This window comes from Thunnus maccoyii, chromosome 22 (assembly GCF_910596095.1).
Source record: "Thunnus maccoyii chromosome 22, fThuMac1.1, whole genome shotgun sequence".
NCBI lineage: Eukaryota > Metazoa > Chordata > Actinopteri > Scombriformes > Scombridae > Thunnus > Thunnus maccoyii.
Genome location: NC_056554.1, coordinates 8,786,243 through 8,810,098, shown reverse-complemented (window position 1 = coordinate 8,810,098; position 23,856 = coordinate 8,786,243). Strand labels below are relative to the sequence as shown.

The 23,856-nt window shown below is 39.6% G+C and overlaps 2 protein-coding genes across 5 annotated transcripts in view; one reads left to right on the top strand and one right to left on the bottom strand.

The window, feature by feature from the left end:
* LOC121889179 (pyruvate carboxylase, mitochondrial-like) overlaps positions 1 to 23,856 on the bottom strand; it is a 298,909-nt gene that overhangs the window by 37,857 nt on the left and 237,196 nt on the right. For all 4 annotated transcript variants that reach the window (XM_042400939.1, XM_042400938.1, XM_042400940.1 and 1 more), the window contains exons 13-19: positions 20,167 to 20,311; positions 19,930 to 20,019; positions 13,906 to 14,127; positions 8,049 to 8,205; positions 3,492 to 3,732; positions 1,829 to 1,996; positions 1,037 to 1,118 (exon numbers count right to left, since the gene is read on the bottom strand). In XM_042400939.1, the coding sequence (XP_042256873.1) occupies positions 1,037 to 1,118; positions 1,829 to 1,996; positions 3,492 to 3,732; positions 8,049 to 8,205; positions 13,906 to 14,127; positions 19,930 to 20,019; positions 20,167 to 20,311 (1,105 nt within the window). The remainder of the gene's footprint in view (positions 1 to 1,036; positions 1,119 to 1,828; positions 1,997 to 3,491; positions 3,733 to 8,048; positions 8,206 to 13,905; positions 14,128 to 19,929; positions 20,020 to 20,166; positions 20,312 to 23,856) is intronic.
* LOC121889182 overlaps positions 1 to 23,856 on the top strand; it is a 56,091-nt gene that overhangs the window by 17,799 nt on the left and 14,436 nt on the right. The gene's annotated exons all lie outside the window — the stretch shown is intronic.

The following is a 23,856-nucleotide window of genomic DNA, read 5'->3' as shown; positions in this document are numbered from 1 at the left end:
TTTTTACAACTGGCTGTTTTAATACAATTTACACTCTGTGCCCGTCGCTGTGGGAGGCAGAGGTCAGTGAGCCCCGCCAGTTATTAGAGGAGGGTGGAGCTCCATTGTTTTTCATTGAGTAGAGCACAATGGACAACAACAAGGACACTGGGGAATGAACACATTATAAACCCATTCCTCCACTTCTCATTTGACCTCCTGAGAAGACTTGTTAGATAGAAAAGCAGTGGTGGTCTTTAGTGTAGAGCAGCGGGCTAGCGACTGAAAGATCTCTGATAAAGCTGGCAGAACGTGGGTTGGGAAAGCAAATGAGTAACCAACAGCCACTTCAAGGTTGCCTTAGGAAAAGCTCTTAACCCCAAAATACTCCTGAGAGAGCTGCTCATTGGTTAAACTGGAGGATTGTGGTTGTACTGGGCCGCAGGTTTCAGTTCCTAGCATGCTGTGATGAAAATAAGAGCTCCTAATTTAATGCTACAACCAGTGTTTTTATATACAAGCTCACAAAAAAGGCTTTATTAGCACAAATATATCTGACAACAACTTGCTGATACTTCTCATCTTCTACTCATATCTATCTGAATCAATAATTTCATGAATCAAAAATGTTTTGTTTAGCAGAGCATCAGTTTTATTGATCACGCCGGTCTGTCTTTTGGTCTATCTCGTTCTTTTCCATCTTCCTCTCATAATTGGCTGTGTATGTTATCACTGAGCAGAATGCGTCATTCTTTCAGATTTAAGGCAGTAATTAGTGATGTGCTCTGTCATTTATTGATTCTCTGATTGATTTTTTTCCCTTCATGTCAGGTAGAAGACTCTCAAAGACAAATAATTTCTGTGCAAGAATAGTGATCTAAGAGATACTCTGTATCATTAACAACTACATGATACAAGATGGATTTTCTGTGGGTTTTTTAAGATATTTGATCCAATGTGCTACTTCCAAAATGTTCTTTCATAGAGCTTGTGATGCGTTAGGAATACAGAACTGCCTTTGGTGCCAATGTTTTTTGCTGAGGAGCTTGTCACTTACCGGTGTCAAGCTTGGTCCCCTTGGCGCAGGCCACGATAGCTCCCATGCTGGGCTGAGAAGTCATCCCCGCCATTGAGTCAACCTGGAGAGACACGAGCAGTATGAAACCTGCATGACTGCAAGTCTTAATCTTTGTAGGGGTGTGTTATTGGGTCCACACCCAATTGTATCAAATGAATCAACTGTATATATGTATATATATGGAACGTGTGTTTGTACATATGGATATATTTATCCTTGTCTGTTGAGTGTATTTCTGTGTGCTTCATCTTGTGTGTTACTGTGCATATGTGTTTTATACTTGGCAGAGTGAAAAGACAGAGTTTAACTAAGTAAACAAAAGTTGTTGTTTTTTTTTTTAAAGGGGGTGTGTCAGGTCAATGGTGGACAGCCACTTGTTTCTTTCTTACAGAATTACAAGGAACTGAGCAGCAGAATGGCCCTAAACTGCAAACAGCAGCCAACTGTTTTAATGAAACTGCCCTTATTGGCAGCATGCGTCAGTAAACACAGTGAGGGAAATGTTCCCAGCCTCAAAAGATGTTCCGTCAGTGACATTTCACAAAGCAAACTGCACAAACTGGTAGAAAATTAATGTTTGTTCATGTTGCTAGGATAACTTCATGAGAATTATTTCAGTTGAGTGTGTGCAGTGGTTGGTACTGGTTACATAGAAGGCTTCCTATCATGACTCTGAAAGACAGTTTGATGTCACAGTAACATTTACTAAACCAAAGCAACTGGTACGTTAGCAACACAAGGGATTTTCTGAACAGACTGATGTATACTTACCGCCACATCCACTACATCAGCTCCAGCCTCAGCACAGGCCAGCATAGCGGCTACACCAGCTCCAGCTGTGTCGTGTGTGTGCACGTGGATGGGCACTTCTGGGAAACGATCTCTCAGTGCGCTAATCAGAAGCTTGCTGGGCTGTGGCTTCAGCAGACCGGCCATATCCTGGTGAGAGATGAGGAGGAGGAGGAGACACAAGGAAGAAGGGTTAAGAGGCATTTCTGAAACTCCTGGGACTGGATTCCTGGATGATACAATTTAGACCATGAGTAAACCTTAATCTAGATCTAATCCTGCTTTAAGTGACTTTGTGAATCTTAATTTTGGATATGGAGTCCTGGATAAATTTAAACAAAATTAACTTCAACCACCTGTCTCTCATTAGTGAGAGAAAGAGCACACAATGCTGGCCTGAGGCTGCTCATGAAAGCTGGAACAGACCACAAACGGCAGATAATTTGTTGGATTAATGTAAAAACACACAAAACAACTGAAGCCAAAAAAACATGTTTACACAAACAGTACCAAAACCCTTAAAAAGATGTGGACTATTCTTTGTATCTTCATTGATGAAGATCATTAATCTAAAGTTAAAACTGGAGGTTTAATTGAAGCAATTTGGTCCTGAAGTAACTGATAGTGTTTCATGGAAATCAGTTCAGTTAATTCAAGACCAGACTACATCAAGGACTATTCCAACCAGCTGTGAGAAAGACATTTTCATTTAATCTGATTTTAAAAACCTTAATTTTACACTTGGAAAGCAACCATTCACTACACGAAAAGTCACACTTTTACAGATCTTGGACAAGAAAACTATTAAATATGGATTTGAAAAATGATTCATTAGCACAATAAAACAATGACAAACATTAAAGGATTCACAGTCTTATGAGGATGATTATAATATATAAATCTTAATTGATATTATCAGAAATTCCCAGACAGAGCTTAGATGTTTAGTTGCGCTCCCTTTGGTGATCATTGCACTCCATGAAGTTATAATGCATGCTCATTTCCTCTGTTAAAAGTTAACCTCATTAGCTGTGCCAGCCTTTCATGAGATTGCCACTGCTGCGTCTGATGGTTCACACTGCGGTAGAGCGGGCGTTTATCATTTCACGTTTGAAAATATTTTTGTCATGCTTGAATGAAGAAATTAATCCAATGTGAGCATTATCAGTGTATTCATTTAGATAAGAGGCTCAAGTATACAAGTTTCTGAATGGGAACAAGTTAAAAAAAAAAACTTCAGTTAGCATGTGAGCGTTTTCTATTAATCAAAATGCTTTTAAAAATGCATGCATAATAATGTTTTGTGTTTTATGTCTTGAGTATTTATTTATTGGGTAGGGAGATGGACACTAGGAAACATTTCCATTTCAGCTGTAGTAGCCACAAAAGTGACAACAGAAACATTAACAGAACAAGTAGCAATTGTAGTTGTTGTAATACAGGTTGTAATCATTGTACTAGTGATAGTAACTGCCAATAAAGCTTATTTAAAGCACTATAAAATAAGTAAATCTAACTTAAAAATGCAGAAGCAAACAGTAAGTGCCAGACTCTTTAGATTATCACAGGGAAGGAAAAAGTTGGCTTGTTGTAGAGCTCTTAAGAAGCAGTAAACAGCTCTCAAAGCAAACACTTATTTCCTTACCTTGATACATAGGATGTGGGTGCCAGCTTTGACAAGCTCATCTGCTAGATTCACATAGTAGTCCAGAGAGTACTTCTGCCTCATTGGGTCGGAAACGTCTCCTGTGTACGAGATGGCAGCCTCCACCACGCCACCTGCTGCTCCAGCGGCTTCCATGCCCAGCAACATGTTGGGCAAGTAGTTCAGGGAATCAAACACGCGGAAGATGTCCATGCCGTTCTCCTTGGCCACCTCACAGAACCTGGTGGAGAGGAGGGGGGGGGGGGTTAGCCATGAGAGGGACATACAGGAGTGTACATACTTTATTTCAAATCAGAGACAGAAATAGGTTAGGAAGGCTGTCAGGACTCACAGTACTGTTCAGTGGGGACTCTCTCCTTCTCTCTCACACACACACACATAATAAATCTGTCTTCATGCACAGTGTATTTACAGATAATAGCTCACATCCGGGTTGGGATAAGCTGTTTATATCCATCTCCATATCGCCATAAATATCACCGTACCTGAGTAAATACAATATTCGCACTATTTCCATGAAAAGTGAGCTTGCACAGCCTGGAGGAGCCCACAATAAGTGGAAAGAAAAGTACACGCGCCTCATTATCCAAGCTGCTAGTGGTAAATCCCTCCTATTACAGCCTTGGCCCTGGTATCTTAATCAGGTTTTTCATAACTGGGGTGAGTGATTACTGTAGCTGTGTTACTGTGAATGCAGTATTTACATACACTGAGAGCTTTTGTTTTGGCAAATAAACAGACACACTTAATGTTGTGAAAGGATTAGCAGTCCTACAATCTGCATGTCCAGTATTTATCTGGCTCTGCAGTGCATACAAGTGCTGTTTAGTGGACATTGTTCTACACCAAAATCAAAAACACTGTACTGTCCTACATACAGTGTAGTACACAGTACTCCACTCAGAGCTGAAGTGATAGTTATTCATGTGCATCAGAAAGTTAAGTTTCTGCTAAAAAATTAATTTCCTTTTTAAAGTGACAGGAAGATCTAGTTAGCAATCATATGACCCTTTCATTCCTCCAGGCGTTTTGATATTTTAAAATTTATACATCCCTCTCGCTGCAAAGTGTACTGTACTGTGACCCTGTGAAATGCACTTTAAATAATGAAATGAAATGAAATTACACTTTGATTTGATTTAGTTAATGAAGATGCTTAGGCCACTTCGCTGCAGGCCGCCGCACTGAAAATGTCGAGGGCGAGAGAGTGACAGAGTGAAGGGAGGATGGAGAGAGAGAGCCCGGCGAACAGATCAAAGCCATTAATCACAATCGTGCAAATTTTCGATGGCACTCCCCCTATGGGACACTGAGAGAGAGAGAGAGGGGGGGGGCGAGAGGGAGATGAAGAGCTGCGAGGACAGAAAGAGGGAGTTAAAAGGAAGGAAATGAGTGTGTAATGCAGAGAGATGAATGGAGGCATAAAAAGGGAGTTATTAGAGTGGGGATAAATAATGACTATATGAAAGAGGAGAGAAGGGAGGAGAAGGGGAGCAAAAAAAAAAAAAAAAAAATCAGGGAGGATAGGGGAGGTCTGTGTGTGTCTGTGATTCAATGGAAAGGAGGGAAGAGGGGACAGCGACATTAGTCATAAACTACTAATTTATTTCAGGTGAGAGGAATTACACTTTGTGTGTCTTTGTCCTTGTTTGTGTATGTGCGACTGCAGAAGTGTGTGTGTGCTTGTGAATACATGAGTCATCCACATCATCGAGGTAACTTGTGAATCCATTTGGAAAAGTGTTAGAGGCATGTGTGTGTGTGCATGTGTGTTGGCACAGGAGTATTTATGGCCCTAAAATGCATTACTGGTGTACAACTATATCAATGATGTGTGTGTGTGTGTGAAATGTGTGTAACTCTCTGAGCATGGTAGGAGGCAACAGGAACACACCAGCCGAACTGACCTGATTAAATGTGTGAGAGAGTTGTGTGGTTTGTGGGTAGCAACTATACAATATATCCACTGAGATATATTTAGAAAGGACGCAGCTGTGTCTGAGGGCTTCATGCTATATAGAAGTAATATTGATAGGCAAATTAAGAATATCTTATTTTTAAAAATCACATCACCTCGCTCAAAACACTGCACTGGGTACTTGTATCTCCTAAAATTATTTTACTTTAATCCAGCACCATCACTAATGCCTTTCATTTTATGTTCCAACTCTCATATCTTCCTTTGCCTTTCTTTTAAAGGGGACACATCACCACTTTTCCAGGTCTATATATTTATTCTGGAGCTCTATTGGAATATCTTTGCATGATTCACACTCCTTATGTATCTTATACTGGTCCTTTATGCAGCCCCTCAATTCAGGCTCTGTTTGAAAAAAGCTGTTTTCGCTCCTTTCTCTTTAAGGCCCCTCTCTGATGAGCCCGCTCTGTTCTGATTAGTTAGCTTGTGGAGGCTGCCCCTCAGGAGACTTCTTCCAGCTCCAGAGGCTGCGTAAATCAACAGTACTAGTAGGATTTCACTTTTTTTTCTTGTTCTTTACTCATAATGGCAACTTCTCATATATATCTGTATATGTTCGGGTCGAAATCTTGATCCGAAGTATGCAAGTGGACAATCCACCAAAAACCTCAATCTGACATTAGTTCAGTGAGGAAGTAGAATTAACTTTGCAAACAAAGCATTCAGAGCAGGCTGAAGCCCCGGCTTTTGACTTTTAGGGAGCACTAGTATATACATTCACCTCATATTTTGGACCTCTGACCATGTTTAACACAAAGACATCATAACAGTATATAAATGTCAGAAAATCACAAAAAACATAATATGTCCCATTTAAAAGTACCTAAAGTTACCCAAAGGAAACAGTGGAAAATCCTTCTCTGGATCTAGCAAATTCCTTTGGTAATTTCAAAAGAAAATTAAAGACCTATCAGTTTAACTTGGCTTTTGTTTTCTTATTTTTTAGTGTTTTAATCCTGTCTTGTGAAGCACCTTACAGATCCACAAATTCAAGAAGAAAACATTTCAAAGGCCACAATTTTCACAAAAAAATGTCCCATTCCTGTATGATAGGGGATACAATAATGCCCCAAAACAAATCTCCACATTAAAAAGCCGACTCAACTTACTGTATAACCTTCAGAGAGCACTGTAGTCATGAGCTGAAAATGTGCATCACACTATTTGACAGCTTGACAATGTTTAGACATAATTTAACAAACAAATATAAAGGTGTTATTGAATGTGTTCTTGAAATTACAATAAAATTTGTTTACAGTCATTTCTGAGGTCAAGTGAGATGTTAGATTTCAAGAGGAGTAGGTGTAATAAGCTGTAAAGTAGCTTCAATTTTCATCTTTCTTGGTCTGTAGAAAATCTCTGTTACCCTTCTGTTATTTTGTCTACTTGTGTTATTATTTAACAACCTGCATACAACACAGATGTATGAAGTTGAACCCTAACCCTAACCCTAACCCTAACCCATGTTGTTCCCATAGAAACAACCCAGTCATGGGGTGTTTTCTAAATAATATGACAAAGACAGACAATGAAGCAGGAGGAGCAGCAGCTGGCTTTGAGAAATATTATTCAAATGGATTTTTTCCTGAGCATTTTCATTAAAAATGTTTTTTACACAGCAGAAGAGCCAAATAGAAAAAGGGAGAACTTACTACTGTACATAGTGAACACTTCACTAATAATCTGTAGTCATTTAAGCCCCTTTCCCACATGCACTGCAACCCTCAAATTTTCTGGACATTACCTGGAGGAGCTGTATGTGTGAATGCAAATTTCAAAATCAGTTGGACCAGACATTAAACAGACTTTACCATGTCAGCTTCCTAGCACAAAATCCATGTAATGTCTGATTGAGCCCATATGTGAACACAGCAAGTCATTTTCCAGAGAATTCACAGTGAGCGAGTGGGCGTGTTGATGACGTTTCTATCATACGGCTGGCGCTGGATAAATGCAGCAGGCCAGCTAAGCTGCATTGTTTTGATTGGGGCTGAATGCTCCGCTGTGAGGCTAGCGCTAATGGGAGAGAGGACTTCCTATGATTTCTTAACGCTGAATTACAACCACAGCATACTTTTTGCGCCATGTCCTGCCTCCTGCATGCTCTACCCAGGCACCACCCCCTCGCCTAAAGTATTTCCAGTAGGTGAGAAGGCCTCTGACACGGACAATCCCCTGTTGTGCGCAACATGTGTGAAAGGGCAACTCTGGATCGTGTCTGGACCTGATTCTCCAGATATCGTCTAGAGTTCAAATGTGAAAATGGTTTGAGTGTGTGAGGACTGTGCAAACAATGCAGATTAAGCTTGTGTGTGTGTGTGTGTGTGTGTGTGTGTGTGTGTGTGTGTGTGTGGACCTGGATTTACATCCCTGCTCGTGTTTCTGTGTGCTCATTTCCATAGAATTATTTAAGACTGTGTACTGTGAAGCAAATATAAAAGAATGTGTGCATGTTTACAGTAAGACTTTGGGTATGAAGCCTGTGAGCTCTTCAACATTTGATAGATTAATAATTGAATTGAGATGAAATGGGAAGTGTGTGTGTGTGTGTGACTCACTTATAGACAGCATTGTCAGGGTAGTTGGTGTAGCCCACAGCATTAGCTCCTCTCAGCAGCATCTGGAATGGGACGTTGGGGATCAGAGCTCTCAGCTCCTGGAGTCTCTTCCATGGACACTCTGACAGGAACCTCATGGCCACATCAAAGGTAGCACCTACACACACACACACACACACACACACACACACAGGCACAGGCACAGGCACACACACACACACACACAGAGTTGCAGTTTATTTCAGCTTTCATCCCACTTTGATCAGAATTTGAGAATAATATTTCATACTTATCACATTGCCAACAAACACATACACATAAAACACAAAATAATGGATGTTCAGATAAAATATCTGATGATACTCGCACATTCATTGTTCATTCTAACACTTTCATCATTTCATTTTAACGTCACTTTAAAATCTAGGAAATGTTTCAGTGGAAGAGGCGAAAGAAAAGAGATAGCAATCTCTTATTTCCCTTTCTGGGGGAGTAGATTAGCGAATCTCATAACCGTTTATCGTATCAGCCAGAAATATTGAAGGCTCCAGTGGTTTTCTGCTGATCCAACACTGTCATCATTAAATTTCATTTTCGGAGCACTCATAAATTTGGACACAGAGAGAATACTAAGCAAAACTACTTGTTCCCTACTGAGGGAGGAGCAGGAATGCCCTGGAAAAACCCTCTTCTTTATCAATCTTTTATTTATCTTTTTCCCTCTGACTTGGATTTTAGCCTATGTCAGCATCTCCTTAACTACTGGTTTGAAGCCGAAATGGCTCCCAGCAATTCCTATCTGATGTTAAACATATTATATTTATGTTTTATGTATGCACATGGGATATAAAAACATGATGCTGGCCAAGGAATTCATCTGGGATAGCAGAATTTACTCTAATAATTTCATAATGTGAATGATTGCTGACAGCTGGTCCCACATATCAAGACATTAGGCATAGGGACTACTGTACTGAAGTCTGTTTTTTGGAAAGACAAGCAGCTTCCAGTCTCTCATGAAGATGAGCTGAAATAAATCAGTAGGAAGGAGAAAAACAAGCTTTTGATGCAATGCCCATGATTGCCAGGAATGTCTTCAGCATCAACACCCAACGTAATATGCATGAACAGAGGAAAATTACTATGATACGTCTAAATTCCTCCTGGTATAGGTGTTGTGGGAATTTCCTCGCCTGTAGCATCTTTTGTAGGTATGTTGTATATGAGTACATTTTATGAATAACTCTATAATAAAAAAATAATACTAAAAGAAAAACTCATAACATTCATATTGGTAAACTCTAAGCTCTGACAAAAATTTCCCATGTGGGAAAATAAAGTCAGATAAAATAAGCTTCTATCTCATGCTCTTGAGCCAGTAAAGATAAAAAATATTAATATCTATAATTTTGTTACATAAACACAAACATACACCTCATTGGTTATCAGATTTCTGCTTAAGTGTGTAATTATGGCCCTGATGCATTAGACAGTTTATCCGTTCAGTTCAATTTTTATGTCATCTGTGATTCCGTTTTATTGCTGTGGACTGCCTGATTTGCCCTTGTGCTGTCCAGACGTTCATGCTTGTGTGTGTCCACTGCCTGCACCAACAACAGATTGCATTCCTTAAAACATGCAAAATGACTCTGAAAACACTTATTACACAACTGCTGGGCTGAATAAGGCGCACACACCAAAATGATCACGCACAGCAATTAAAAATCTGCAGCTTTACCATCTGATAAATTTGCTAACTGTGAACTGATCTGGGGATCCATATAGATACATTATATGACCCAATTCATATTACTGTATCTTCCATGGCGTAGGGAAGAACGCTATATCAGGAGGGGACTTAATCCTCAAAGGGCTTTCACAGGCTTAATCTCTTCAATGATTCATTCTGCCTCTAAGCAGCTGAAACATGTGAAAGCAATATTCCCTATCCAAGACCACGGCGTAAAAAAGATTCTTGCATAGGGACAATGTGTCAGGATAACAATGTTCAATACTCACGTGGTCATCTCCCTTTAGTGATTTATTTTGTTTCTTAGTGATTCGAGCACAGCATATCTCTGATCACTTTTTAATAAAGTGCATTATATAGGGACCTCCTAACAAGAGAGGATTCGTAGTTGTTCCTCCCGTGGTCATTTAGCGGTTTATGAGGAACCAATTTAAAATGGTACAGTTACAAGCAGTCACTATGGGACAGTGTGTTCTACAGCTGAACTTTTACTGCAGCATGTTAGTCTAATTTGTGTTTCACACCCAGAATCAATATGAGGCGAGAGCATCGGCGGGCAACTGGTGACTCTGGGAACACTGGGATTTAAAAGCTGGGTGAATGAAGGACGTTTAACAGTGGTTATGGGAATCTACAGTACATATACACTCACCGGCCACTTCATTAGCTCCACCTGTGCAATCTAATGCAATCCAATACGACAGCTCTGCCATAAATTCTACATTTACAAAGTTTATATAGTTTCAGTTTTTGTTGACATCATCAGAAAGGTGATAATTCTAATTTGTTTATTATTGAGGGCGTAGTGGGTGCTGGTGGTGTACTGGAGTGCATTATATTGAAAAGTGTTCCTAATATTTTGTTCCCCTCATGTATGTTATTGGAGTGGACAAAATAAGAACACAGTTCCGTATAATGCACCCCTGGACACCTCCACCACGGAGCGGAAGCTTCAGAGGATGTTTAAATCACATTTTTCATGTACGTCAAGATTTATTTGCCAAGTCTGTTTCCATTGCACTTTGTCACATTTTTCTTTTATAGACCAACTTTTCCACCCCAGTGAAGTGTAAAAACCTCTTGTGATATTTTGAGATTTTTTTTTAATTTGCTGCATTTCCACTTTTTTTACGTGCATAAAAATAGTTGGATGGAAACACAACAAGTCCTGCGGCACAGTATGTGAAAGTAAGTGATAAGTGTATTTTAAAAAGGGCAAAAACCGTATATTTAAATGTTTCAAAGAATATACAGTATATATAATAAATAACATGTATCAAAAAGGTTTAGTGGGAGGTCCTCCACTCCGTTTACTGAGTGCTCTGTTTATCCTACAAGGATACTTAACCAGCCAAATTAGCATTCAAATATTTATAAGCATATGAAGACACTGAAAAAGATATAATTATAGTGCAAACTGGTAAAGTCACAGGAAGGTTTCAGGGGGATATTTCTTTCAAGAATTTATTCGGCCTTTTAGTGTTTAAATAATTATGAGAGTACTATACTGTTTTCTCTGAGTCATAATCATATCGTGCAGGAACTACTGACGCCTCAAGAGGATCCACCAGCATATTGCATTCCTCTTTTGTGATTCACACGCTCTCTGCAACTTTTCTTAATTTAGGACAAATTAATCTTATTCTCCTCAGCACATAATATCAGCTCATTACAGAATCATTATATCAAGAGGTGTTTAAACTTCTCCAACTCTTGTTTTACGTCTGACTTCAATGATGTACTTTTGCTGCTCTTGTATAAACGGGAGAAAAACGAGGATATATTCACTTTCTCTAACTTCTTTATGAGGACAGAGTACTGTTTAATCTTCCAGAGCTTTCATTGACAGATTTCAAAACCTGACTCGCACTGAAATTCCAACATTAGTGCTTTATGAGAGAGTTTGGAAGAAAGACACAAAACCAGATGTACTCATTTTTCTCTTTCTGTTTTGCCATAACTAAATACAGTTCAGAGACTATTCTGCAAAGAGATTAGATCTCTCACTTCGTCAATGTGTTTACCGCATTGTCTGCTCAGTTAAAAACAATTGCACGTGGTGTAAAACAGTTGAAGCCTTAAAAAGACATTATTTCGTCTTACTATAAATAATTCATAAGGACAAGTTGATTTCTTTTAAGTTCATCATCATTTAAATTCATGCACAACCCCGCCAATAGCTTCCATTTTGAGATTTTTACCCTGCTGCTGCTTCCCGCTGGCTTTTAACAGATCAGTGGCTTTCAGACACCATGATAAGCCTCAGTTTTGAAAACAGGAAGCTCCTAGTGAATTAACATCTTTAATGTTCAACCACAAAATGGTGTCAAAGCGTGCTTTCTATCAGGTTTTATTGACTGTTATGCACAGTTTCCTGTTTCTGGCACAGATGTGGCCAAGAGAAATAGTCAGGAAAAAAATGATAGAAAGCTGAGTTTGTGCTCATTTATCAGGTAAACATACAGACATGTCTGACTGTCAGCTGTGAGCTTCCCGCTTCCTCAAAAGAGATTTATCATATTTTTTGAAAGCCTAAACGATTGCCCCACTGGATCGTGTTTAAACCCAGTGAGATGCTGCAGCAGAACAGTAGGATCACCAGAAGTAAAGGTATCAGTGAGGTTGTGTTATGCATGATTATAAATGCTAAAAAGGCATTAATATCCCTTAATCAAAGCACTTTTCCCTTTCAGAGGTTGGTTCATACAGTATAATGAGACTTACGGGGACATGGGGCTTCCCTGGAATCTATTCAACTATTTCCTCCAGGGTGAGGGGGCACAAGTTCACAGCAAGTTTTCAGTCTCTCTTAAAAGATTTATTTTTAATGTAATTGTTCAAACATGGCTAAGCTGAATTCATATCATCTTTCTCTGGTCAGTCTCATAATGACATTACAATATACTGGGAGATGGATGTCGGGAAGCATTTAAGCCCTTTCTATCGAAATATCTCCTCAATGATTTACTTTTGCCATAACCTTTTTATCTGTTCAAACATGAGATAAGTAGACAGTTGCTTAATGTGAGATCTGCTCAAAGTGCTCTCCCACTGTAATGAAATATATTGCTTTCTGCTAACTGGTGCACTATGATCGGCTACCGGGAGGAATTTAATCTCAGAAAGGGTTTACAGCACCAATGAGGTTTCACTGGAGACTTACTCTCCAGTGTTTCTATTTTTTTTCTCACTTTGTTCAACCATCTAATGATGAACACAGTCACTGAAACAGAGACCACTTCACACTTTATGTGTTTGTTGTTTAGTTCTTAGGAGTGTTCTTGTGATCTACTCAAAGTACTCCAAGTCATGTAAGTCCAATCATTCAGAGTAGTTTACCATAATTGAGCATTACATTAAATGTTTCAGCCTCAAGAGGTTGACTGGACATATCTCTTCCACAAATGTGCCTGTCCTAAGTGTTTGAGTGTTCAAACAAGGGGAAAAATGAATTTACTCTTTGAAACCAGTTCGTAACAACTGTACTTCACACAGGACTGTTATCAAGAAGTGTTGATAATTGGTCTCGTCACCAACTGTTCAAATATGAGGCACATATTTTCTTTCTCTAGCCAATTTCAGAGCAATTGCACATTATACGAGGACACTATTGGACTGTTCATGCCTCAAGAAGTTTCAATAACGTATGATTTCCTCTATTCACTCAAGAGCTAGGAAAAGGTACAATCATTGTCTATTGAGTGAACTTGCTCAAGACTGACTTGCGGGCAAAGAGATGGAGGAATGAGATATGTTTTCAATGGCATATGATTTTCACAGCTCAAACAACAAAAACAAAGCTGTACAATCACTGTCATCAATAAAACATAGAACCAATCTACACTGAGAAGGATGAGAGAATGGGCAAGTATGAGCATGGCTGTTCAAACACTTTAAAATGGAAGAGCGCATACACAAAGAGTTTAATTAGCATGATAGCCATTGAAAGAAGAAAATTCATGCCATTCTTACATGATCGCTTGTGTACAATGACATACTAGGACAATGTTCTTGGTTATTCCAAATCTTTAGGCCCCTTAAAAATATTCCTGTTTCTTTAATTTCAAGCAAATCATCAAGACACACATCCAGCACAAAGAAACTCACCTCCCCAGTTCTCCAAGCTGAAAAGGTTGTTGAAGTTGTGGCTGACGAATGGTGAGATCTTCTTCAAGTCATGGGTCCGAACTCTGGTTGCGAGGAGCGACTGGTGGGCATCCCTGAAAGTGGTATCCATTAGCAACAGACCTTGGTGGGCACGGACTGCCTTAGCGAACCCCTCGGGACCGTCACGCAGCAACACGTCACGGAAACCTACTGGTGGGTCGCCTAATAATAATAAGCGGGGAAGACAGAAAGAGAAAAGAGTTGAGTTTATGTAGAGAACTAAACAGAGGAGTCATGAAAGGGAAATAGGTTTGTTTTAATGATATAGCAGTTTGTAAGAAGTCAATATCAGATGCTGGAGGAATACTTAACACTGTTTCACAACACTCAAACAAATGGTGCAGATAACTTTATAATGATCAGATCAAACATGTATTCATAATTTCATTTTTTTTAAAAAGGAAAAAACTGTTAGTTTTTATAAAACGACAGCAGAGTGGGCCTGTAATTGCAGCCATGTGCTAAGAAGAAGGCTGCATACAGTATTTTTGGACTAGTCAGACAGGATCCATGAATAGCGCCTTGTTTATCTGATCTTCCATGTGGTGTATTGACTTTATACAACGCTTAAATGTCTGGCAAGATAAATGATTTACACCAGTGTAACAAGATGCCTGGTGAGCAGGTAAACCAATGTTATTTCCGCAGTGTTCTCTCTTAAATTGTATCGTTAACAAGTCTGATACTTGTCATAACTTCTGCTAACGAGGTAGATAACTGTCTCCTCTCATTGCTGCTCCAATCGCCCTCAGCCCAAGTAGATCAGCTATAAAAGAATACAGGAATTAAAACACAGCAGCCAGCTTATTAAGCACACCACCCACCAATTTGTGAAAATGGATTGCTCCCGCTGACAGTGACTCATATGGCCACGGTTTTCTATTTAAAGTAAGCAGCTACTGTTTAGTGAAACAAGAGATCCAAGAGACTGAGCTTGGTACTGTATGGTTGCCAGCAGAGACAAACTGGTTCCAGGCTGGCTGCTATTGCACTTTTCACGCATTTCTAATTTTGCAGCCTTATCCGGCCTATGACCCTGTTTTTAGCTCCCGAAAATTCTCACGACATCAGCAATCAGAGAGCTGTCATGTTGTTGCAAAGCATACATTTATATTTTATTTTGAGAAGTGTGGAAGCAGCTGTACATGCATTACACTGAAATTACACTCACCAGCCACTTCATTAGGTACACCTGTGCAATCTAATGCAATCCAATACAACAGCTCTGCCATAAATTCTACTTTTACAAAGCTTATACATTTGTCCACCCAATTAACATACATGAAGGATGCAAAATATTAGGAACACTTTTCAATACAATACACATCAGTACACCACCACCTACTACAACTTCAATAATAAACATAAAGTAGATTTATCACCTTTCTGACAACATCAAAGTAGAATTTATGGCAGAGCTGTTGTATTGGATTGGATTAGATCGCACAAATGTACCCAATGGCTGGTGAGTGTATATATTTTTAGCCTATTTAATCAATGTTCTTTGACATATTGACACGCTTTACTTATTCATCTATCTAAAACCCTCTCTCTGACAATTATGTCTGCATATCCAGCTGGCTTGCAGTCCCCGGTCAAAGGTTCGGAAAAGGTTGAGGAGAATGAAACGAGTGACGCAAGCTAACAGATGGACCAGAAACAGAAAAATCACATGGAGCAACATCCATTAAGAGAGTTTTCTGAAACCTTGGGGAACCCAGGATGACGATTATTGGCCATGTTGGCTTTAGATGAGTGTTTCTAGGTAGCTTACAAGACTGTGATGTCATGCAGTAGCAAAAGGGATGTACTGCAACTGCTAAAAGCCTGCATAAAGACGAATGAAAACAATGGCTGTAGAACTCCCCAAGGCAAATACTCCTATTTCCAGTTTATTACAGCTGAATGGTCCTCAAAAACAAACAAGTAAGACATTGCAGAGTGTGCTGTATGGACACAGATTTAACCTTCTATCCTAATCTTTCTCACTTTCCTCTCTGCCTGGCAATTAAACACAAGAACAACCAGAGGCATTAAAATATTGGAAGCAGAATTGGGATCTATCCTTGCTGCAGTGTGTACAATCATCAAACAGTTAGACTAGTTAATGAGGTACTATCTGCCTGCTAGCTTGTCCTCCAACTCTGTCCCCCTCTTTCTCTTCCCCCTCCCTTCCTCTTTCTTTCTCTCTCTCTCTCTCTGCACAGTCGAATATTTGCTCTTGACCTTTTATTGTTGTACCTCATCCCTGAAAACAAATGATCTCTCCTATAATTGTCTCCAAGGCTAGCATGTGCAAGATGAACTCCCCCTCGCATACACACATATGCGTAAATGTAGATACATTTGTGCACACGTTCTAACACAAACACACAAAATGAGCTCACTGAAACACACAGGCTAGATGAGCTCTGTGAAATCACATTGTCGAAGCAAATAGATACAGACACTTTGAACTTATCAAGATCTGCGTGTAATACTGAACACTGGGGAACACACCACGCACACACCTACACACACACAGAATACACTCAAAGCCCTCCTCCCATTTCTCGCACTCATGCAGTCTTACAAAACTCGCTTGCTATGTTTTTACCACTCGCGCTGTCTTTGACGCATATGCCTCAACACAATAGAGAAAATGAGGGCATCTGCACTGGGATTACAGTGACTAAACAATGGCCTGTGCATATAGTCAGTGTTTGAGTCTGTGTGTGCATCGTGTTGTACAGAGCAGAAACCAAAAAGTAGTAAAGAGAAGTCCCATGCGGTTGCTCGTGCTTGACAACTGACCCACTTAAAAAAACACACACACTTTGCATTGAAAAACACCTCACTCCCACTCCCCACCTTTTTGACATACTTGACCTGTCTGTCCTCTCTTCACACTTCTGTTTTTCTCCTCCAGCATACGGTAGATAAAGTGAGCTACAGTGCTCTATGGTGCTACTTTATTTGCAATTTGTGTAGGAGACGATCTCCTAACAATGACAGCTTGCCTTGTCTCTGTCCTGAGCTGACATCTGTCTACCAAGATAACTGTTAAATGTCTTGCATATTTTGTGTTTAGGAACCTTTTCATTAGCAGATCCTGGAGGGGTTCCTAATTAGTGCTTTATTAGAGTCGGGTGTGATTGAACAGTCGTTCAGCTGAGCCTGCACATGTTAAATGCAGGTAGATGTGTTAGTGCGAGATTTAAGACACACGCTCAATGTGTTGTCTGCTACATGTCTCATTACAGTGAAGATATTGACATCCCCCCTCCCCAATATAGTTTTGAATTCACAACAGACATTCATTTCTTATACTACATAAGATATTTACAATGAATTTATGTTTAAAATGCTTCTCATTTAACCAAAACCGCCACAGAATGAGAATTTGTTTACATCCAAAAAGTTGAATGTGAGATGTGAAACAAACTGAAAGAAATGTTTTTAGAGAGAGAACAAAGAAGAAAAGAAAATGTTACTTTGCACTGCACACATGAAAAAAATATAAGTATCTCCAGGTTTCACAAAGCCAAATTTAAGACTCTTTATGGCTCCTTTTTAAAGCTACCTGAAAATGAGTTTTGGACCTAAACAAAAGTAAAGAATACAAAGCTGGCCAAAGACAGGCCTTTTCTGTTTGAAGACGGCTAATGAAAGCATCCAAAACTAGAAACAGGTAGAGAGAGAAAGACTGGGAAAATTATTAAAAACATTAAATCTGTCTGTGTTAAATATCCTTCCTGTGCATAAGTTGTGTTTCTACACACACAAATTGTGCATATAGCATTGTGCATATTATACCGTACAACTTGTTATACCTTAATCCTTAGAATGGAGATACAGCGTATGGGAATCACAACGGGGAGGTGGGAAGTAGTCTGTCATTTTTATTAGTAATTCTTCCTAAAGCTTGCTCAGAGGCATCTGGTGATTAACCTCTAGATGTCCTCCATTAAATAAATCCAGACAATAATTGGAACAAGGTGTACTTCAACACCATCGATGAACCACCAGCAATCTGGGTTCAGAGGGAACGTTTCAGACTACAAATCCTAATTAGAAAATAATGGTCTTTGAGCACTTAACAGGTTCTGTCAGGACACCTTCGCCTTGCCTTTCAGGAATACTTTTCCTCCCTTCTCTCCTCAGCATGGAGGGAACCCCCAGAATTGCTGTAATAATTACTCTTTGTCCTTATCTGTAGATGTAATGTTTTGCTCTTCTTTTCTCTGTGGGTGTCAAACATTAATAGTTCTTCCTCTTCCTCGTCCTCTACATCCCCATGTACTGTATTTATCTAGATCGATTCATCTATCCATATCTTCCCGCCTGCCAATATATTCGCCTGACCGTTTTCTGTGCATATAGGGATTATATGCTGTCCAAACCCTCCCATCTTTTCATAACCCCTTTCTCCTTCCATGCCCCTGTCCCTCCCTCCATCCCTCCCTCCACAGAGTGTGATAATACAGGCCTAATCCCTCTCTTCTCTCAATCCCTCAGTCAAATGAAAGAAAGGATATAAGCACATTACAAATCTCATTACTAGGCTTTAGGTATGCCTCTGTGCGTGCCTGTGCTGCATTCAACTACCTCATCAGCTGCTTATAGTATGTAAGTGGGGGTGTGTACACAAAGGGCGTCTTCCTTTAGAGTACCTGCTCACTACAGTATATGTCTGTGCCAGTTTGTGTGAGTGTGTGATTTTAGTGTGTTCATGTTATGTGTGTGTGTGTGTGTTTGCTTTCCCGAGGCAACGATAGCTTTCACCACAAGATTTGCATAAGTAGACAAGTGGTGGATAAGCACGGAGAAACACACTCACTCACATGCAGACGTACACAAACACAACAGATTATTCTGTCCTATTCTACTTCATTCCATCTCGCTGTGCATGTTTTTTACATGTCAGATTTGATTTGGTTATGCCTGATTATGATTCATATTATTCACAGTATTTTGTTATAAATTCATGTTTACTGGGCACGCCGGGGTATGTGCTGAGGCAGAACCGGGTGCTGATAAACATGTCAAACAGTAACACTGGATTACATGCTGTGAATCCTAGACAATCCTCCACCTAACAATAAAAATAATAAAGAGATATAATTACATATGGTAATGCACAATACTATAACTTAAAATATTGCCAAGCGTAATTAATACCAGGTTTGATTTCAAGAAAATCTTTGGCATTATAACTTTAACCTTTCAAAATTCACGAAGACATAACAATTGGTGTGGAGGGAAAAAAAAGAGCTCCACTCCAGAGACTCTAAGTGGCTCCGTGAGCCCATCAAAGAGCTCAGCTTGGCCGTTGGCTTTTCTGCGACACTTCAGGGGTGCTGGTGCAGAGCAGGGTGAGAAGCGAAGAACTTCTTCCTTCACAAACAATGAACTACACCCTCTCACCGCTGTACTCACAGCTCAGCAGAGCACTCTGGGCCAAAACCCTTTTCCTCCCCGAGTGCTAAACTGAGCCATTTAGGAAGGCTTTTCCGCCTTCAGCTATCGGACTGTTCGACAGCCCATTTGTCATTTGGTGGGTGCTTTTATCCAAAGTGCCCTACGGTTCCACAAGTGTTTACATTTTTAGCATGGGTGCCCCAAGGGAAATGAAACCCATCACCCTTGCAGTGGTAGTAGCCAGCTTAATTAGTCCAAATGTAATAAATGCAATAAGGATAACGTATTGTCACCTTATTATGGCAACTGCTCAATGGCATTTTCTAGTGGCGAGACACATTTTTCACAATTTAAATGTAGTATCAAATTAACAGCCACTGGTCTTGTTGACACCTAAACTGTTAATAACTATTTCATTGTTAATGGCTCCAGTATTTTCTGCTGTGGTATAATATAATGCCTTATTTTAATCACTGACTTAAGAGAAATGTGATTTCGGTATTGTTAACGGGTAATCAAAATGTGCAAAGCATTGATCAGCAGAACAGTGTTTGATCGACATACCCATGCTGACATGAGGGATGACAGGGTCTATAGCGGAGGGCTTGGCCTTGACTGGTATGGGTGTGGTTGGTCCATTCACCATCACATGACCTGGATGTGAGAATGAAAATACAGAATACATGTTAAATGCAGCCTTACTACATATCGAACATCCTATAAGAGAGTGAAGTTGGATTTTTGAACTTAAGATTTGAATCAGTTAAGTGTAACATCCTCCTCTAGTGTTTATACACTGACCGAGGTAGTGCAGTAGTTTCTGGGCTCGGTTCTGGGTGGGTTTGAGGTTGAAGAGCTCCTGATTCTCGTCGATGAACTGGGTGTCCACTGTGGAGTGGAGGAACTGGTGGTTGGAAAAGACATTCTGGAGGAACGGGATGTTGGTCTAGAGATGAAGAGACAGATGGACAAACAGAGGAGACTTTTAACTTTAATAAGATTTCACAACCGCACAGTCTGAGCTTCAATAGACAAACACACATGTGGAGCGGAGGCAGAAAGTCAACTGTTGAAAGTAATTACATTCCATTTCTATTTTGTTGTTGTTTGTTTACCTCAAAAGTATTATCATGGCAATTAAGCTCTCTAAATTAACAAAGAGAGGGAGAGCAGAGAGAGGAAAGAAATGCAATTGTTAGAGTAAATTTCATTATTTGGTTTCATTTTAATTCTTTTTCACTCTTGTAAGCTTGTTTTAACGTTGTGGGTAGGTACTTTGAATTACTGTAAGAGGTGGAGAAAGTACAAAGGGGCTAAACAAAGGAGGGAGATTGACAGACAGAGGAAGTGGGTACAAGATTATTAGAGAGAAAAGAGGTAAGAGGGAGTGTTAGTTGGAGGGATAAGTGAAAGGAGGCTATGTTAATATATTCTTGGAGCAGCTTTAGATGTGTTTAAAGTCCCTAAAGGAGGGTAAAGAGTGAAGGAATATACACTGTGTGAAAAGGTTACTTCTCAAAGTTTGCTAAAAGTGTCTTTGCATATGACCCAATATGCTAGATTTATAAGGGGCATTTTAAAGAGTAAACCCCTGCCACTCATGACCCAGCATCCAAATATCCCTTTTATTTATACGTCCACACATACACACAAACAGAGCTTAGACCCAAGAGAAAAACAGAGACCCTCTGGGTGTTGGGTAAAAAACAGCTCCCCCCAAGCCCAGAAATGTATCATCCACCTCACTGTCTAAAGATAGATCTCTCTTACACACTAGAGTAAGGATACAAAGGGCATTTAAAGTATATGAACACATGAGACATAACCCACAGATGGACAGAATTTACAACCACAATTTGGGCGTTTAACTGACAGTCAAACCCAGAGTGACTTGAAATAATTGCTGCAGCACAATCACCCAGGAATCCCATAATTGGGAGAGGCGAGTCAGGCAATAAACAAACCACACAGACACACACCTCATTACCAGCGCTGAGAGAGAGGAAGATGTAGCGAAGAGATCAATGTGCTCAGGCAAGGAAAGCGCATGTTGGTCATGCCAATACAGCCAAAATTAGATGTACAGAGAAGAAAAGCAATGAAAGAACAGAGACAACAGCAAATATTTCAGGTGACAAAGAAAAATCGAATTCCAGAGAGAAGGAGTTACAGCAGAAAAAAAGATGCATCTTCTGCTTTGTCAATGTATAGAACGGCTTCACCCTGTCAGTAAAGGACCATTAAGAAATTGAGAGACAAAACTGTGTCTGTCTTTCCAGACATTCACATTACCAGAGAGGGAAGAGAGGACTTCATTTTCTGGAGATACACACACACTTACACACACAAAACAACAATATATTCTCAGCCTCCTGCAACAGGGAGAAGAGCTGGAGAGGAGCTAGAGCCGAGGGATTCACATGGCTGTGTTGCATGCCAAGCCTGGGGCTACAAGCTGTGGACCAAAACAAAAAAAAGGATTTCTGCCGATAATAGTTCTGCAAGATGAGTTCAGGAACCTGTGGACATATTCTCTTCCATTAATAGTATGTGCCAACAATAACAGTGTTAAAATATATACTGCTGCCTAACATACCTGTCTCTTTGAGGAAAATAAGCAGCCTCAGAAAATCTAGCTATTTGACATACTATATATTTTTATTGGATCAAAATTAAATTTGACTTCTGGATAGTCAAATGCAAACTGGCAATGTAAGCTGGTTAGGTTTGAATAAATGTGGTTAAAAACACTTGGGCCTAATAAGTGCTAACAACACAAACAGATTTTTGACTACAGGAACCTGTCAATTTCATTTTTTTTTTTTTTTTGCTAAGTAGTTAAAGGAATTTTGGGAAATACACACATTCATTTTTGCAAAGAGCTAGATAAAATTAATACCACCCTCAAATCTGTGTGGTAAATTTGAAGCTACATTTACAGTGGCTGGTTAGCTTAGCTTAGCATAAAGACTGAAATCAGGGGCAAACTGCTAGCCTGGTTCTGTAACAAAATCCACCAACCAGCACCTAAAGCTCATTGATATACATGCTATATCTTTAATTTGTAGAAAAACCGAGGTTTAAAACTGACATTTGGTTTTTGTTAGCTTAGACAGAGCCACGCTAGCTGTTTCCCCCCCGCTTCTAGTCCATATGTTAAGCTAGGCAAACTGGCTGTAGCTTCAATTTTACGTTACTGTACAGATATGAGAGTGGAATCAACTCTTTCATCTTAACTCTAGGCAAGAAAGCAAACATTTAACCAAATATTTGAGCTGATAACATTAAGAAACTGCTGGATGATGTTTTGAACAATTTTGACAAGTAGGTGAAAAGAAAATAATTTATTCATGTCTGAGTCTTTACTGACAAATGGCAAATATTTTGCCCGTCTGCACAACCTCAGCAAGCACCACAAGGACAACGACAAAGGTCAAAAAGGAGCACAAAAAAGTACAACCAAAAAAAAAAAGAAAACTGAAAATGAAAGAAGAAAAAGTTATGATTTGTTATTTCTTTCTTTGGAAGACAAGGTTTTTTATTGGGCCTTTGGGTATTTGATGTTTTACCTGCACCTGCAAGTTTGGAATTTTCTCTCATTTTTCTGTTTGATGTAATCTTCATCTATAATTTAAATATGTAAACAAACTAAATAAGTGAACATAAGGGGAAAAGTAATCAAAAGGTATAAATAAAAAAACAGGAAGGCAGAGACAGTGCGAGATGAATAACACTAACAGTCGGTATTAATGAAATACTCAGAAATAATGGAGAGGGAAGATAGAGACACCATTAATACATGGAGGTTTGTCCTTTTCCTCTCTGCTGTACCAGATCAATGTGTTCATTATCAGGGTGCTCTTTATGCCTGTGGCTACCACACACACTCTTTCTCCATGTTCCCCTAATGATGTGAAACACACACTCTAAAAAAGCCCCCCCCCCCTTTGGTCTCTCCCTTTCCACCACTCAGTATCTCCTCTGTATTTTTCTGCTCAGACTTCATCCTGCTCTCTGTGATATCACACACATCCACTACACAATCACTCAACAGAGGCCCTTTCCTGATTTGGATGCCCTGTAACGACTGCTTGGTTACAGCTCTCAGAGCTATGCTCACAGCATGCAAAACACACACACACACTTTCTTGCCTGAGATGATTGTGGCTCCTGTTCCCAAATACTTTTCAGATTGCAAACACAAGCGCACACACACACAGCTTTGAGAATTGTATTACTTTTAGAAAGTAAGTAAACACATTTGAATGTGAATTAATGCTCACACAAGCTCTCGTTTACACACACCCACTCTCTCTGGCAGCAAACTTTATTTAACTTACACATACGAGAATCTGTATCAGGAATCACTGACTCATTTTGGTGCAAACTAAATCGCATTCTTTTTTCATTCACCAAAAAATGACATCTGGCTTTGACTACCCCCACTTTTATTGTCACAGCACTCTGTTTATCACCAGAGAAGTCTGTTTT